The sequence below is a fragment of the Conger conger genome, chromosome 4, assembly GCF_963514075.1.
Source record: "Conger conger chromosome 4, fConCon1.1, whole genome shotgun sequence".
Lineage (NCBI taxonomy): Eukaryota > Metazoa > Chordata > Actinopteri > Anguilliformes > Congridae > Conger > Conger conger.
The window spans coordinates 76,506,166-76,521,407 of NC_083763.1; the positions used below are offsets into that span (position 1 = coordinate 76,506,166).

Consider the following 15,242-nt stretch of genomic DNA (forward strand, 5'->3'; position numbering starts at 1 on the left):
CACACACTTACACACACTTACACACGCACACACACACACCCTCACACACACTGTCTCTCTCTCACACACACACACACACACACACACACACTGTCTCTCTCTCACACACACACACACACCCCTCACACACACTGTCTCACACACACACACACACTGTCTCTCTCTCACACACACACACACACTTACACACGCACACACACACACCCTCACACACACTGTCTCTCTCTCACACACACCCTCACACACACTGTCTCTCTCTCACACACACACACACACCCCTCACACACACTGTCTCACACACACACACACACTGTCTCTCTCTCACACACACACACACACTGTCTCTCTCTCACACACACACACACACCCCTCACACATACTGTCTCACACACACACACACACACACTGTCTCTCTCTCTCACACACACACACACACACACACACACACACACCCTCACACAGAGGAGATGCTGTGCTGGCACTCTGAGGGCAGCTCTTTGGGGCTGGATTTCTCCAGGACGGAGATCTGGGTGACGGTGCTGGTCTCGGTGAACAGCGTGCGCCGTCTCTTGGTGAAGCTCAGGTAGCCCTGCACCTGCCACTTCCACAGCCTCTTCTTCATCTCCGCCTGCACCTGGAGCAGCACACAACGCTGGCTCAACGCTCCGGAAACGCTCCAGCAACGTTAGAGCCACATCGGCTAACACTGCCCAACACTGACTCAATGTTCCAGCAACGTTAGAGCTACATCAGCTAACACTACACAATGCTGGCTCAATGCTCCGGAAACGCTCCAGCAACGTTAGAGCCACATCGGCTAACACTGCCCAACACTGACTCAATGTTCCAGCAACGTGACAGCAACATCAGCTAACACTACACAATGCTGGCTCAATGCTCCGGAAACGCTCCAGTAACATTAGAACCACATCGGCTAACACTGCCCAACACTGACTCAATGTTCCAGCAACGTTAGAGCTACATCAGCTAACACTACACAATGCTGGCTCAATGCTCCGGAAACGCTCCAGCAACGTTAGAGCCACATCGGCTAACACTGCCCAACACTGACTCAATGTTCCAGCAACGTTAGAGCTACATCAGCTAACACTACACAATGCTGGCTCAATGCTCCGGAAACGCTCCAGCAACGTTAGAGCCACATCGGCTAACACTGCCCAACACTGACTCAATGTTCCAGCAACGTGACAGCAACATCAGCTAACACTACACAACGCTGGCTCAACATTTCAGCAACATCAGCTAACGCTACACAACGCTCACCCGATGTTCCAGAAACATTACAGCAACATCAGCTAACACTACACAACACTCCTTACACCCCTGGTGTCACGCCGGTTTAAACCTTCCCCCTTTACCGCAGGGCGGCCATGATAGGCGGGTCCTCTTACCTCTCCGTTCAGGAAGCAGTACAGCAGGGCGACCACAAAGCCCTGAAACACAGGAGAGCCAGCAAATTCAATTCCCTTATCTTACATTTCATTCATGCTTTTAGTTTCAAAAAAGACCCGCCACTCTGTTTGACAGCAGAGAAAAACCCCCATAAATCATCTTTTTTCAACTCAAAATTTAATGACAAAGTTTGTGATGAGTGACAGGTTGTTTCGTCATGCAAAATAGATTTGGGGTTTAAAATTCAATTAATTAATGATTTGTTTTAGGCGGGTCGTTTTTAAGTTAAGACTACACAAGGGGTAATGAAACGGGCTCCAGACCATTACAAATAGAGGAAAAAATATCAGTGTGAACACTGGAAGCACAAGCACTCTTTTTCATCTGACGAGGACATCTGCCTGATATGCCAGTATTTCTGCCGAGGACATATTTCAAAAGAATGAAAGAAAGGAGAAATGATACAAGGATGAGAAGCGCCTTAATATTGTACGGTATGGTATAACGTGGTATAGTCTGGTAAAGTATGCTATTGTATGTCATGGGTTGGTATGCTGCAATATGGTGTGATACACTATGGAACACTATGGTGTGGTATTGTACAGTATATTATGGTACACTATGGTGTGGTATATTATGGTATATTATGGTAGACTATGGAGTGGTATTGCACAGTATATTATGGTACACTATGGTGTGGTATATTATGGTATATTATGGTACACTATGGTATGGTATTGTACGGTATATTATGGTACACTATGGCGTGGTATTACATGGTATATTATGGTATATTATGGTGTGGTATTGTACGGTATATTATGGTACACTATGGTGTGGTATTGTAGGGTATATTATGGTATATTATGGTGTGGTATTGTCTAGTATATTATGGTACACTATGGTGTGGTATTGTCTAGTATATTATGGTACACTATGGAGTGGTATTGTCCAGTATATTATGGTACACTGTGGTGTGGTATTGTGTGGTATATTATGGTATACTGCGGTATAATGTGGTATATTATGGTGCATTATGGTATAGTATGGTATATTGTGGTATATTGTGGTATCTTATGGTACATTATGGTATATTGTGGTATATTGTGGTATATTATGGTATATTATGGTATAGTGTGGTATATTATGGTATAAGTGTGGTATATTGTGGTATATTATGGTATAGTGTGGTATATTGTGGTATATTATGGTATAGTCTGGTATATTGTGGTATAGTGTGGTATATTGTGGTATATTGTGGTATATTATGGTATAGTACGGTATATTATGGTATATTAGGTATAGTATGGTTTATTATGGTACATTACGGTACATTATGGTATAGTGTGGTATATTGTGGTATATTGTGGTATATTATGGTATATTATGGTATATTATGGTATTTTACGGTATATTAGGTATAGCATGGTATATTAGGTATATTAGGTATAGTATGGTATATTATGGTCTATTATGGTATATTATGGTATGTTGTGGTATGTTGTGGTATATTGTGGTATAGTGTGGTATATTATGGTATAGTGTGGTATATTATGGTATATTGTGGTATATTGTGGTATATTATGGTATAGTGTGATATAGTATGGTATATTGTGGTATGTGATGGTATATTAGGTATAGTGTGGTATATTAGGTATAGTATGGTATATTAGGTATGGTATGGTATATTAGGTATAGTATGGTACTTTATGGTCTATTATGGTATATTATGGTATGTTGTGGTATGTTGTGGTATATTGTGGTATAGTGTGGTATATTATGGTATAGTGTGGTATATTATGGTATATTGTGGTATATTGTGGTATATTATGGTATAGTGTGATATAGTATGGTATATTGTGGTATGTGATGGTATATTAGGTATAGTGTGGTATATTAGGTATAGTATGGTATATTAGGTATGGTATGGTATATTAGGTATAGTATGGTACATTAGGTATAGTTATGGTATATTAGGTATAGTTATGGTATATTAGGTATAGTGTGGTATATTAGTGTGGTATATTATGGTATATTGTGGTATGTGATGGTATATTAGGTACAGTGTGGTACACGCTGCGACGCACCTGGAAGGACCCGAGCCCCAGCTCGATGTAGAGCCGTGCGGCCTCCCCGGTGTTCTCGGGCAGGAAGGCGAAGACGGTGTAGTGCATCCCGAACAGCGGGATCAGGAAAAGGGTGGACTTCGCTAGCCTCCTGCAAACAGGCCACAATAACCACAATAACCACAGAGTGATGGGGTTAGGCTATGGCACAGGGTGATGGGGTTAGGCTATGGCACAGGGTGATGGGGTTAGGCTATGGCACAGAGTGATGGGGTTAGGCTATGGCACAGAGTGATGGGGTTAGGCTATGGCACAGGGTGATGGGGTTAGGCTATGGCACAGAGTGATGGGGTTAGGCTATGGCACAGGGTGATGGGGTTAGGCTATAGCACAGGGTGATGGGGTTAGGCTATGGCACAGGGTGATGGGGTTAAGCTATGGCACAGAGTGATGGGGTTAGGCTAGGGCACAGGGTGATGGGGTTAGGCTATGGCACAGAGTGATGGGGTTAGGCTAGGGCACAGGGTGATGGGGTTAGGCTATGGCACAGGGTGATGGGGTTAGGCTATGGCACAGAGTGATGGGGTTAGGCTATGGCACAGGGTGATGGGGTTAGGCTATGGCACAGGGTGATGGGGTTAGGCTATGGCACAGGGTGATGGGGTTAAGCTATGGCACAGAGTGATGGGGTTAGGCTAGGGCACAGGGTGATGGGGTTAGGCTATGGCACAGAGTGATGGGGTTAGGCTAGGGCACAGGGTGATGGGGTTAGGCTATGGCACAGGGTGATGGGGTTAGGCTATGGCACAGAGTGATGGGGTTAGGCTATGGCACAGGGTGATGGGGTTAGGCTATGGCACAGGGTGATGGGGTTAAGCTATGGCACAGAGTGATGGGGTTAGGCTAGGGCACAGGGTGATGGGGTTAGGCTATGGCACAGAGTGATGGGGTTAGGCTAGGGCACAGGGTGATGGGGTTAGGCTATGGCACAGGGTGATGGGGTTAGGCTATGGCACAGAGTGATGGGGTTAGGCTATGGCACAGGGTGATGGGGTTAGGCTATGGCACAGAGTGATGGGGATAGGATAGGGCACAGAGTGATGGGGTTAGGCTAGGGCACAGGGTGATGGGGTTAGGCTATGGCACAGGGTGATGGGGTTAGGCTATGGCACAGGGTGATGGGGTTAGGCTATAGCACAGAGTGATGGGGTTAGGCTATGGCACAGGGTGATGGGGTTAGGCTATAGCACAGAGTGATGGGGTTAGGCTATGTAAAAGCAGCCTGTTTATCCTTGGTGAAATTACACTGTTATGGTCCTGTGGTCAGTGTTAAATTCTGCAGTAATGGTATATCTCAGGGCTCCTGTAGTCAGTGTTAAATTCTGCAGTAATGGTATATCTTAGGGCTACTGTGGTCAGTGTGAAACATATTTCAATTTTCAAACATATTTCAATCCTCAATTCCTGTTCCTCTTTGATCATCAAATAAATAAATAAAAAAGTTTTACTAATTATCCGTAAAAGTGAAAATGAGAACAATAACAGTAATTAAAAGTACATTGTATCTGTGCCGACTGAATATCCATTATATCCGACTACTGTACAGCTCACACCAGTATCCAGGCTCTATAAATAGAGACGGATGTTTATGTGAATGTCGGCCGTGGATCAGTGGCTTTTATGGGGCCGACGCCAGAGGGTGTGGAGCGCAGACACAGCGACCGCGTTGGGAACGTTTTTTTAATGCGAAATCAAACCTGCTCGACAGTGACAGCAATTTGCAGAGCCCCTGGGGATTCTGGGATAGCTCGCTGCCCGTTTTTGGCAGAACGGAGCAAAAAGAGGACGGGTGCATTCTGGGAAAAGAGCCGTGAAGCAGGGATGCCGCCCAAACGCCAGTGAGGTCATTTCCTGTTTGATGTTTTTATTTTTTTTTATGAACTTGCGGCTGTTTTGTTTTTTTTCCTCTCCATCTTGGCAGAGTGGCATTGCATATTTTACACGGTCATCTGTTCCTTTAACATGCACATATGTTTGTGCATACATAACCCTGAGGGGCTTAACGCAGAAGAGTGTGTGTTAGGAGGGATGGAAACTAGAGATATACTGTAAATATAGAACTTGCCTGCAGAACTATCACAGTAGATATGGAACTTGTCCACAGAACTATCACAGTAGATATGAAAACTTGTCCACAGAACTATAACAGTAGATATGAAAACTTGTCCACAGAACTATAACAGTAGATATGAAAACTTGTCCACAGAACTATCACAGTAGATATGAAAACTTGTCCACAGAACTATCACAGTAGATATGGAACTTGTCTACAGTGCCCCAATTATGAGTGGCCCAATTATGTGTTCCACATTAAAAAAAAATTTTTTTATGTTATTTTATTCAACTGCCGAATAAAAAAACTAGCCAGTGTAAAAGTGCCATTAACTGAAAAAAATTGAGATGCAAAGGTCTTAACTGGGCCCAGCAAAGAGACCAGGGGCAGACATTAATTAAATTAATGGCATTTTGGCAGACGCTCTTATCCTGAGCGACGTACAGTTGATTAGACTAAGCAGGAGGCAATCCTCCCCTGGAGCAATGCAATGGCTGTGCGGATCTTATTGTGGTTACACTGGGGATTGAACCACCGACCTTGTGGGTCCCAGTCATTTACTTTAAAAACTATGCGACAGGCCACCCTTCCAGAACATTCCACCGCCAAAGCAGGAAGCGCGGCTGATAAACACCCAACGCCAGGCCACCATTGTCAAGATAACACATAAACACTAACCTCTTCTGTGTTAAATCAACTCATACAGAGTAGATTATGTACCCTACCACCAGACTCCGTTAGCACTGAATTCAGACCTGGGTAAATTACATTATTGTTTTGGATTCAAACACGTCTCTATGCTTCACTGAGCTTATCTGGTGTATAGGAACCTATGGAATAATCTCCCAAAAAGTACAAACCCAACCTTCTGATCCTCTTGATTGGGTCACTTGCACCAGGCAAGATCAATCAGGTGTAGAAAAGTATTTGAATCCAAAACTATTACGTGTTTGACCCTGGTCTGTGTGAATTAGCACTGGACATTTTACGTTGTACCATAAAAAAGCAACACATGTAGGCTGCTCTCTGTAGTCAACTGCAGTCAGTCCAGGTGTGTGTGGACTACATTTATTTTTCACCAGACACAATAAAACCTTTTTTTTCCCAATGAAGCTGAGAATGTTAATGGAGATAAACATTGATTCAGTGCACGCTGAAAACAGCCCCACGAGTCCAAGCGGAAAAAATTTTACGTTGCTGTATAACTGCATTTAATTGAATGGTTTCGCACAGATTTTTAAACAATGCACTTGCAGCAAGGGAATTGTTTTAAAATGCACATAAACAGCAGTTTTAGGAAAGTTCATTGCATCTGCAATTTACAGCGTTTGACCTTGGTGATACGTGTTCACACCAATACAGGCATGGGAATACTTTTAAAATGCTGTTTTTTCTCTCGATTGTGGGTTAATGAAGACACTGGAGAGATAAGGAAACAACCAGGAAAATTGCAGAAGAAAAATCTGACCATAGAAAACCACAGGGTATAGGCATCCTTATAAGTGTTTCCATTATTTAGCTTTATAACACATGAATAGGCTGGTGTTAATAACTCACATGAATAGGCTGGTGTTAATAACTCACATGAATAGGCTGGTGTTTATAACTCACATGAAGAGGCTGGTGTTTAAAACTCACATGAAGTGGCTGGTGTTTATAACACATGAATAGGCTGGTGTTCATAACTCACATGAAGTGGCTGGTGTTTATAACACATGAATAGGCTGGGGTTTATAACTCACATGAAGTGGCTGGTGTTTATAACACATTAATAGGCTGGAGTTTATAACTCACATGATGTGGCCGGTGTTTATAACACATGGATAGGCTGGTGTTTATAACTCACATGAAGTGGCTGGTGTTTATAACACATGGATAGGCTGGTGTTTATAACTCACATGAAGTGGCTGGTGTTTATAACACATGAATAGGCTGGGGTTCATAACTCACATGAAGTGGCTGGTGTTTATAACACATTAATAGGCTGGTGTTTATAACTCACATGATTTGGCTGGTGTTTATAACACATGGATAGGCTGGTGTTTATAACTCACATGAAGTGGCTGGTGTTTATAACACATGGATAGGCTGGTGTTTATAACTCACATGAAGTGGCTGGTGTTTATAACACATGAATAGGCTGGTGTTCATAACTCACATGAAGTGGCTGGTGTTTATAACGCATGAATAGGCTGGTGTTCATAACTCACATGAAGTGGCTGGTGTTTATAACACATGGATAGGCTGGTGTTTATAACACATGGATAGGCTGGTGTTCATAACTCACATGAAGTGGCTGGTGTTTATAACACATGGATAGGCTGGTGTTCATAACTCACATGAAGTGGCTGGTGTTTATAACACATGGATAGGCTGGTGTTCATAACTCACATGAAGTGGCTGGTGTTTATAACACATGGATAGGCTGGTGTTTATAACTCACATGAAGTGGCTGGTGTTTATAACACATGGATAGGCTGGTGTTCATAACTCACATGAAGTGGCTGGTGTTTCTAACACATGGATAGGCTGGTGTTCATAACTCACATGAAGTGGCTGGTGTTTATAACACATGGATAGGCTGGTGTTCATAACTCACATGAAGTGGCTGGTGTTTATAACACATGAATAGGCTGGTGTTCATAACTCACATGAAGTGGCTGGTGTTTATAACACATGGATAGGCTGGTGTTCGTAACTCACATGAAGTGGCTGGTGTTTATAACACATGGATAGGCTGGTGTTTATAACTCACATGAAGTGGCCGGTGTTTATAACACATGGATAGGCTGGTGTTCATAACTCACATGAAGTGGCTGGTGTTTCTAACACATTAATAGGCTGGTGTTCGTAACTCACATGATGTGGCTGGTGTTTATAACGCATGAATAGGCTGGTGTTTATAACACATGAATAGGCTGGTGTTCATAACTCACATGATGTGGCTGGTGTTCATAACTCACATGAAGTGGCTGGTGTTTATAACACATGGATAGGCTGGTGTTCATAACTCACATGAAGTGGCTGGTGTTTCTAACACATGGATAGGCTGGTGTTCATAACTCACATGAAGTGGCTGGTGTTTATAACACATGAATAGGCTGGTGTTCATAACTCACATGAAGTGGCTGGTGTTTATAACGCATGAATAGGCTGGTGATTATAACTCACATGAAGTGGCTGGTGTTTATAACACATGAATAGGCTGGTGATTATAACTCACATGAAGTGGCTGGTGTTTATAACACATGGATAGGCTGGTGTTCATAACTCACATGAAGTGGCTGGTGTTTATAACACATGGATAGGCTGGTGTTCATAACTCACATGAAGTGGCCGGTGTTTATTACACATGGATAGGCTGGTGTTTATAACTCACATGAAGTGGCTGGTGTTTCTAACACATGGATAGGCTGGTGTTCATAACTCACATGAAGTGGCTGGTGTTTATAACACATGGATAGGCTGGTGTTCGTAACTCACATGAAGTGGCTGGTATCATTGCCCCCGACGCCTGGGGACTTCAGCTTCTGCACCAGGATCCGGATCACGTTGATGAAGATGATGAAGTTGACCTTGAAATGGGGTAGAAAAAAAAAAAAAAAAAAATCCTCAACAGCATGACCAACAAAACAAAAACATGCCACTAAAATGGCGGGTCCCAAACACCCGTGGCTGCCGGACGGGGTTGAGTTGGGTCATGAGAAAAGTATGACATCGGAGCCTGTGAGTCACCCCGGCTCACCCTACGGAGCCTGGTCCCACACTAATGGGACGACAGGTGACCGAATGTTCTGACCGCTGTGATCGGGTTATGTACGCCGTCTGCCCATGGATTATGTGTAAATACATCCATTTCGTCTGTACTATATCTCCACTCACGGTTACAGAATGTCATTGTGGGGTGGGGCTTATCCAGGATTCGGTCTGTGAACCGATGTCCAGGGCATCTGTGAGCAGTGTGGTGCTCAGTCACTCACCAGCAGTGACGCCGTTATCGGGCCCTTGATGATCCACCAGATAAACTGATTTTCTGTGTCATCCCAGCAGCTGAAGGGAGGCAAACCCATCCATCACCATTGCAAATGTTTAAGACTATTAACGTTTTTTTGCATAATCCCAGGGCAATTTATATTAAAGGTATAATAGGTAATTTTGGACTTCTAACGGTCAAGAGAGGAATTGCAGCAACAAGCAACCTCAAACCACAGCACTGTTAATCCCTCCCCCTTTTCTAACACGCTGACGTTGAAACGCCATTGGCTGTGGCAATTAGAACCAATTTTCTGAATTCCAATGAGCTTGAATTATTGTACAGTTATACAATGTTTTGATACAGAGTGCCTGCCTGTCAACTGCATATTTTGAAACCTGAATTTAAGGACTATAAACACACGCAGATGGTGGGTCTCCATGTCAGTGAGCCTTTTTCAATGATAGGAAGGGATTTACAATGGTCCTGTAACAATGTTTTAACACAAAAACTTTACCTATTGTACCTTTAAGGCCAGTTTAGAGTTTGTCGTATGATGTATGATTGGCCGATGGATATCACTACATCGTCACCAGCATTCCATTATCGCTCAACGTCGATTTGATCGGCGAAGTAGAGTCATGCGAGCTGATGGCACTCGGCTAAAGACGATTGCAGACGAGAATGTTCCACAATAAGGTCGTCGTGACGATCGAGCCAGCGACGGGGTCAAAGTTCGACACGATTGGGCACAGCGAGGACAGCGACGTCATCGAATCGTCCGTCTTTCCGGTATAAAGTAAAGGCTGTTGCGACCGACCACCGCTGGTGGCATACATCATACAAGACCAAACTGTAACTGGCCTTTACAGAGTCAGAATGCAGGCTGGGAAATTTCACTACGACACTGATTACGCTGTTTGGATAGCTGGAGTTCTCATACGTACCCCCTGTCGTCGTAAAAGTACCTGGCGAGCACCCAGATGGTCAGGACGGATGTGGGAAGACCTGTGAGAGACACACACGTACGCTACTGAAGCACCAACAGACATCGCTGGTCTCTGCAGGAGAACTAGAACCTGTCCCAGGTCGTGAGAGACACACACGTACGCTACTGAAACACCAACAGACATCGCTGGTCTCTGCAGGAGAACTAGAACCTGTCCCAGGTCGTTACGAACTACTTCCTGCAATTACATGCACGATTAAATACGTATTTCCACACCGTACTCCACTCTACTAATAGCCTCATCCAGATGAAGAAATTAAACATCGAATGAATGCCTGAAAAATTAACTAATCGCCCGTTTGTATAAATTGATGTGATAACGGCTTACAGCGGAACATAAAAGTAGTCATATCACAGTAGCAAAATGTTAAACGTTAAATGTCAATACCACTTCACAAATAAACCGTATTTCAAAATGCCAGTCGAAGCGGGAAGGAGTAATGGCCAATGAAAGACCAACCACGGAGGTGGAGGCGGAGCGACACCGGCCACACCGAAGACCGGCCAATCAGGGAGCCATTTGTGCTTACCCCAGCCAATCAGAATGTACCACCAGAAGTACTTCTTCTGGGAGACGAAGGTGAGCGCCAGCAGGGTCTGCAGGTACATGCCCTCCACCAGGAGCCAGAAGTAATTGGCCAGGATGCAGAACTGGAAGAAGGCCACGGCGGACTTACAGGCAACCTGTGCAAAAACACACACACACACACACAATGTAACACCGCCCTCTACTGGCCTGGCATGCAAAACGCAAGCCCTGTGGGGCACCGGCCTCCGCTGTACGGCAGACACTGGGTGCCGGCGGGTGAGGAACCATTTTGTTTCCGTTGCAAACGGAAGCGCCGCAATCAACGGCTGTGTCCCCCCCGACAATGAGGGATGCGAACCCACAACCCCAGCTCCTCCTCGACCTCGCGCGGGGACCTCGGCGCTGCTGGGCCGGGGCGGGCGGGGCTGCAGCGAACATGGAGGCCCGAGTCCGAGGCCACAGGTCAGGAGCTCTGTTAACGTCTCTGAGTCTCCTTAAGCCGTCTACGTCCCGTTCTTCACTAATCCCTTCTTCCATAATCAAACCTTTTCCTTTTCTTCACTAATCCCCCTTCCATAATACAGCTCCCTCCTCACGCTGTGTCTTTAATCCTCCAATCAGAACTCCCTGTCAGATTGACTTTCTAAAAACGGAGCCAAAGTCACGTCAGGGCATCCAGGGCCTTTTCCACAATGTTTAATGAGAATTCTGATCTGTGAACTCCATTCTACGTTCTTTTCTAGTCCTGCAGTCCTTATCTCTCTCCCTCACTCTCTCTCTCTCTGTCACTCTCATTGTCCCTCTCTCTCTCCCTCTCCCTCTTTCTCTCTCTCTCCCTCACTCTCTCTCTCCCTCTGTCACTCTCACTGTCCCTCTCTCTCTCCCTCTCCCTCTCTCACTCTCACTCTGTCACTCTCATTGTCCCTCTCTCTTTCCCTCTCCCTCTCCCTCTTTATCTCTCTCTCCCTCTGTCACTCTCATTGTCCTTCTCTCTCTCCCTCTCCCTCTTTCTCTCTCTCTCCCTCTCCCTCTCTCTCACTCTCCCTCTCTCTCAGTCTCTCAGAAGAGGATGTACACTTGAGTACACAACTAACGAGAGTTCTGCTGTCACATGATTGTGTCCTGTGATTTGCAATCGTGTTCCAGGATCTCATGATTGTGTTCCGGGATCTCATGATTGTATTCCGGGATCTCATGATTGTATTCCGGGATCTCATGATTCTTACACACCGCAGGGACCTCCGGGACTGGATTAAGTGTGGTCCCTCCATCAGTCATGTCTACATTTCAGCCTTTTTAAGAATAAATGGAGAGATTTTCAAGGACAAAATAAATAAAAAATGGAATTATGGTGGAACTTGGCTCCTTTGAAGATGGAAATGTGAGAACAGTTCTTTTTTTTCCCCCAACACGTGCTCTTGAACACCAGAAACAAAATGGCTTCTGACAGAATGACAGTGACTGGAATGTATATGCTTCAGCGAGCTAGCCGATCCATTAGCATGCGTGCATACGCACACTGCTGATTACATGCAGGGAAAGCCCCCAGGGAAGAGCCACAGCCACAGTCAGCCAGGATTAACACAAGCAGATCAGTCCAACTTTAACCACGTGAAGACTACTAGTACAAATACATGGAAACCAGGTTTCGTCATGACAGAGTCATTGAGACAATAAATATACAATTTACATGGATACGTAGATATATACTGCACATACAGTATATGTACAAATACAAGCATACATACATAGACTCACCGAGCACCTTATTAGGGACATTTTTAGTTTGTTACACCTACTTTTTCATGAGATTATCTAAACAGCTCATTGTGTGGCAGCAGTGCACTGCATACAATTATGTAGATACAAGTCAGGAGCTTAAGTTAATGGTCACATCAACCATCAGAATAGAGAACAAATGTGTGACCTTGATTGTGGAATGATTGTTGGTGGCAGACAGGGTGGTTTGAGTATCTTAGAAACTGCTGATCTCCTGGGATTTTCATGCACACTATTCTCTAGAGTTTGCAAAGAATAGTTTAAAAAACAAAAACAAAAAATTCAGTGAGAAGCAGTTCTGCAGACAGAAACAACTTGTTAATGAGAGACATCAGAGGAGAAGGGCCAGACTGGTTAAAGCTGACAGGAAGGTGACATTAACACAAATAACCACACATTACAACAATGGCATGCAGAAGAGCATCTCTGAACACACAACGCATCATAACTCTAAGTGGATAGGCTACAGCAGTAGAAGTCTAAAAAATAAGTCTAATAAATACCTAATAAAGTGTTCACTGAGTGCACATAGATATATAAATGGATTGCTGCATACATACATAGACAAACACACATGTACTATGCAAATAGATGCATACAAAATACATATTTGCAATCTTATTTCCATGCATATACACAGAGAGACGAACATGAATGAAGGGGACTCACGGTGGACATGAAGCAGTGGTCCAGGGTCTCATCAGAGAAGAGGACGCCATCTTTAATGAACACGGAGCTCGCCCGCAGGATGAAGGAGGCAAAGAGGTTCATGTGGATGTAGTTCCGCGTGCAGTGGAACTTCCTGTAAGAGCAAAGTGAACACCTGATTAACACTGCTGTTACAGACACACGCAGGGAGGAGTAACACTGCTGTTACAGACACACGCAGGGAGGAGTAACACTGCTGTTACAGACACACGCAGGGAGGGGGTAACACTGCTGTTACAGACACATCCAGGGAGGAGTAACACTGCTGTTACAGACACACGCAGGGAGGGGGTAACACTGCTGTTACAGACACACACAGGGAGGGGGTAACACTGCCGTTACAGACACACGCAGGGAGGGGGTAACACTGCTGTTACAGACACACGCAGGGAGGGGGTAACACTGCTGTTACAGACACACACAGAGAGGGGGTAACACTGCTGTTACAGACACACGCAGGCTAGGAGGAGTAGCACTGCTGTTACAGACACACGCACGGAGGAGTAACACTGCTGTTACAGACACACGCAGGGAAAGGGTAACACTGCTGTTACAGACACACGCAGTGAGGAGTAACACTGCTGTTACAGACACATGCAGGGAGGGGGTAACACTGCTGTTACAGACACACGCAGGGAGGAGTAACACTGCTGTTACACACACACGCAGGGAGGAGTAACACTGCTGTTACAGACACATCCAGGGAGGAGTAACACTGCTGTTACAGACACACGCAGGGAGGAGTAACACTGCTGTTACAGACACACGCAGGGAGGAGTAACACTGCTGTTACAGACACACGCAGGGAGGAGTAACACTGCTGTTACAGACACACGCAGGGAGGGGGTAACACTGCTGTTACAGACACACGCAGGGAGGGGGTAACACTGCTGTTACAGACACACGCAGGGAGGAGTAACACTGCTGTTACAGACACACGCAGGGAGGAGTAACACTGCTGTTACAGACACACGCAGGGAGGGGGTAACACTGCTGTTACAGACACACGCAGGCTAGGAGGAGTAACACTGCTGTTACAGACACACGCAGGCTAGGAGGAGTAACACTGCTGTTACAGACACACGCAGGCTAGGAGGAGTAACACTGCTGTTACAGACACACGCAGGCTAGGAGGAGTAACACTGCTGTTACAGACACACGCACGGAGGAGTAACACTGCTGTTACAGACACACGCAGGGAGGAGTAACACTGCTGTTACAGACACACGCAGGGAGGGGGTAACACTGCCGTTACAGACACATGCAGGGAGGGGGTAACACTGCTGTTACAGACACACGCAGGGAGGGGGTAACACTGCTGTTACAGACACACGCAGGCTAGGAGGAGTAGCATTGCTGGTTCCTGGTTCTCTGCAGTATCTAGAGCGGAGACGCCAATCATTACCTGAACACTGTGAACACAAAGATGGCAGTAATGAGGGAGATCAGGGAGGTGGCGTAGCCAGCCGTGTAAACCTGCTTGAATGTGGAGTAGTAGGTCGTCTGAAAAGAAAGAGCATCGTGTTAAGGGAGGGGGAAACCACTTCAAGTAATCTCTAATCTGTACATCGGAAATTACCCCATATTCGAAATGCAGCACCCCATATACTGCTGAGCTAGCCCGCCCTTGTGAACCACTCCTGCTCTGCAGC

The 15,242-nt window shown here is 45.2% G+C and overlaps 1 protein-coding gene across 1 annotated transcript in view; it reads right to left on the reverse strand.

Annotated features, from left to right (window-relative positions):
• Positions 1 to 454: 454 nt before the first annotated feature.
• The window catches only part of LOC133126747 (vasoactive intestinal polypeptide receptor 1-like), a 51,546-nt gene continuing 36,758 nt past the window's right edge, over positions 455 to 15,242 (reverse strand). Inside the window, exons 5-13 of the mRNA XM_061239081.1 lie at positions 14,996 to 15,093; positions 13,552 to 13,684; positions 11,105 to 11,258; positions 10,513 to 10,573; positions 9,573 to 9,642; positions 9,076 to 9,167; positions 3,501 to 3,630; positions 1,413 to 1,454; positions 455 to 634 (exon numbers count right to left, since the gene is read on the reverse strand). Coding sequence (XP_061095065.1) covers positions 455 to 634; positions 1,413 to 1,454; positions 3,501 to 3,630; positions 9,076 to 9,167; positions 9,573 to 9,642; positions 10,513 to 10,573; positions 11,105 to 11,258; positions 13,552 to 13,684; positions 14,996 to 15,093 — 960 coding nt within the window. The remainder of the gene's footprint in view (positions 635 to 1,412; positions 1,455 to 3,500; positions 3,631 to 9,075; positions 9,168 to 9,572; positions 9,643 to 10,512; positions 10,574 to 11,104; positions 11,259 to 13,551; positions 13,685 to 14,995; positions 15,094 to 15,242) is intronic.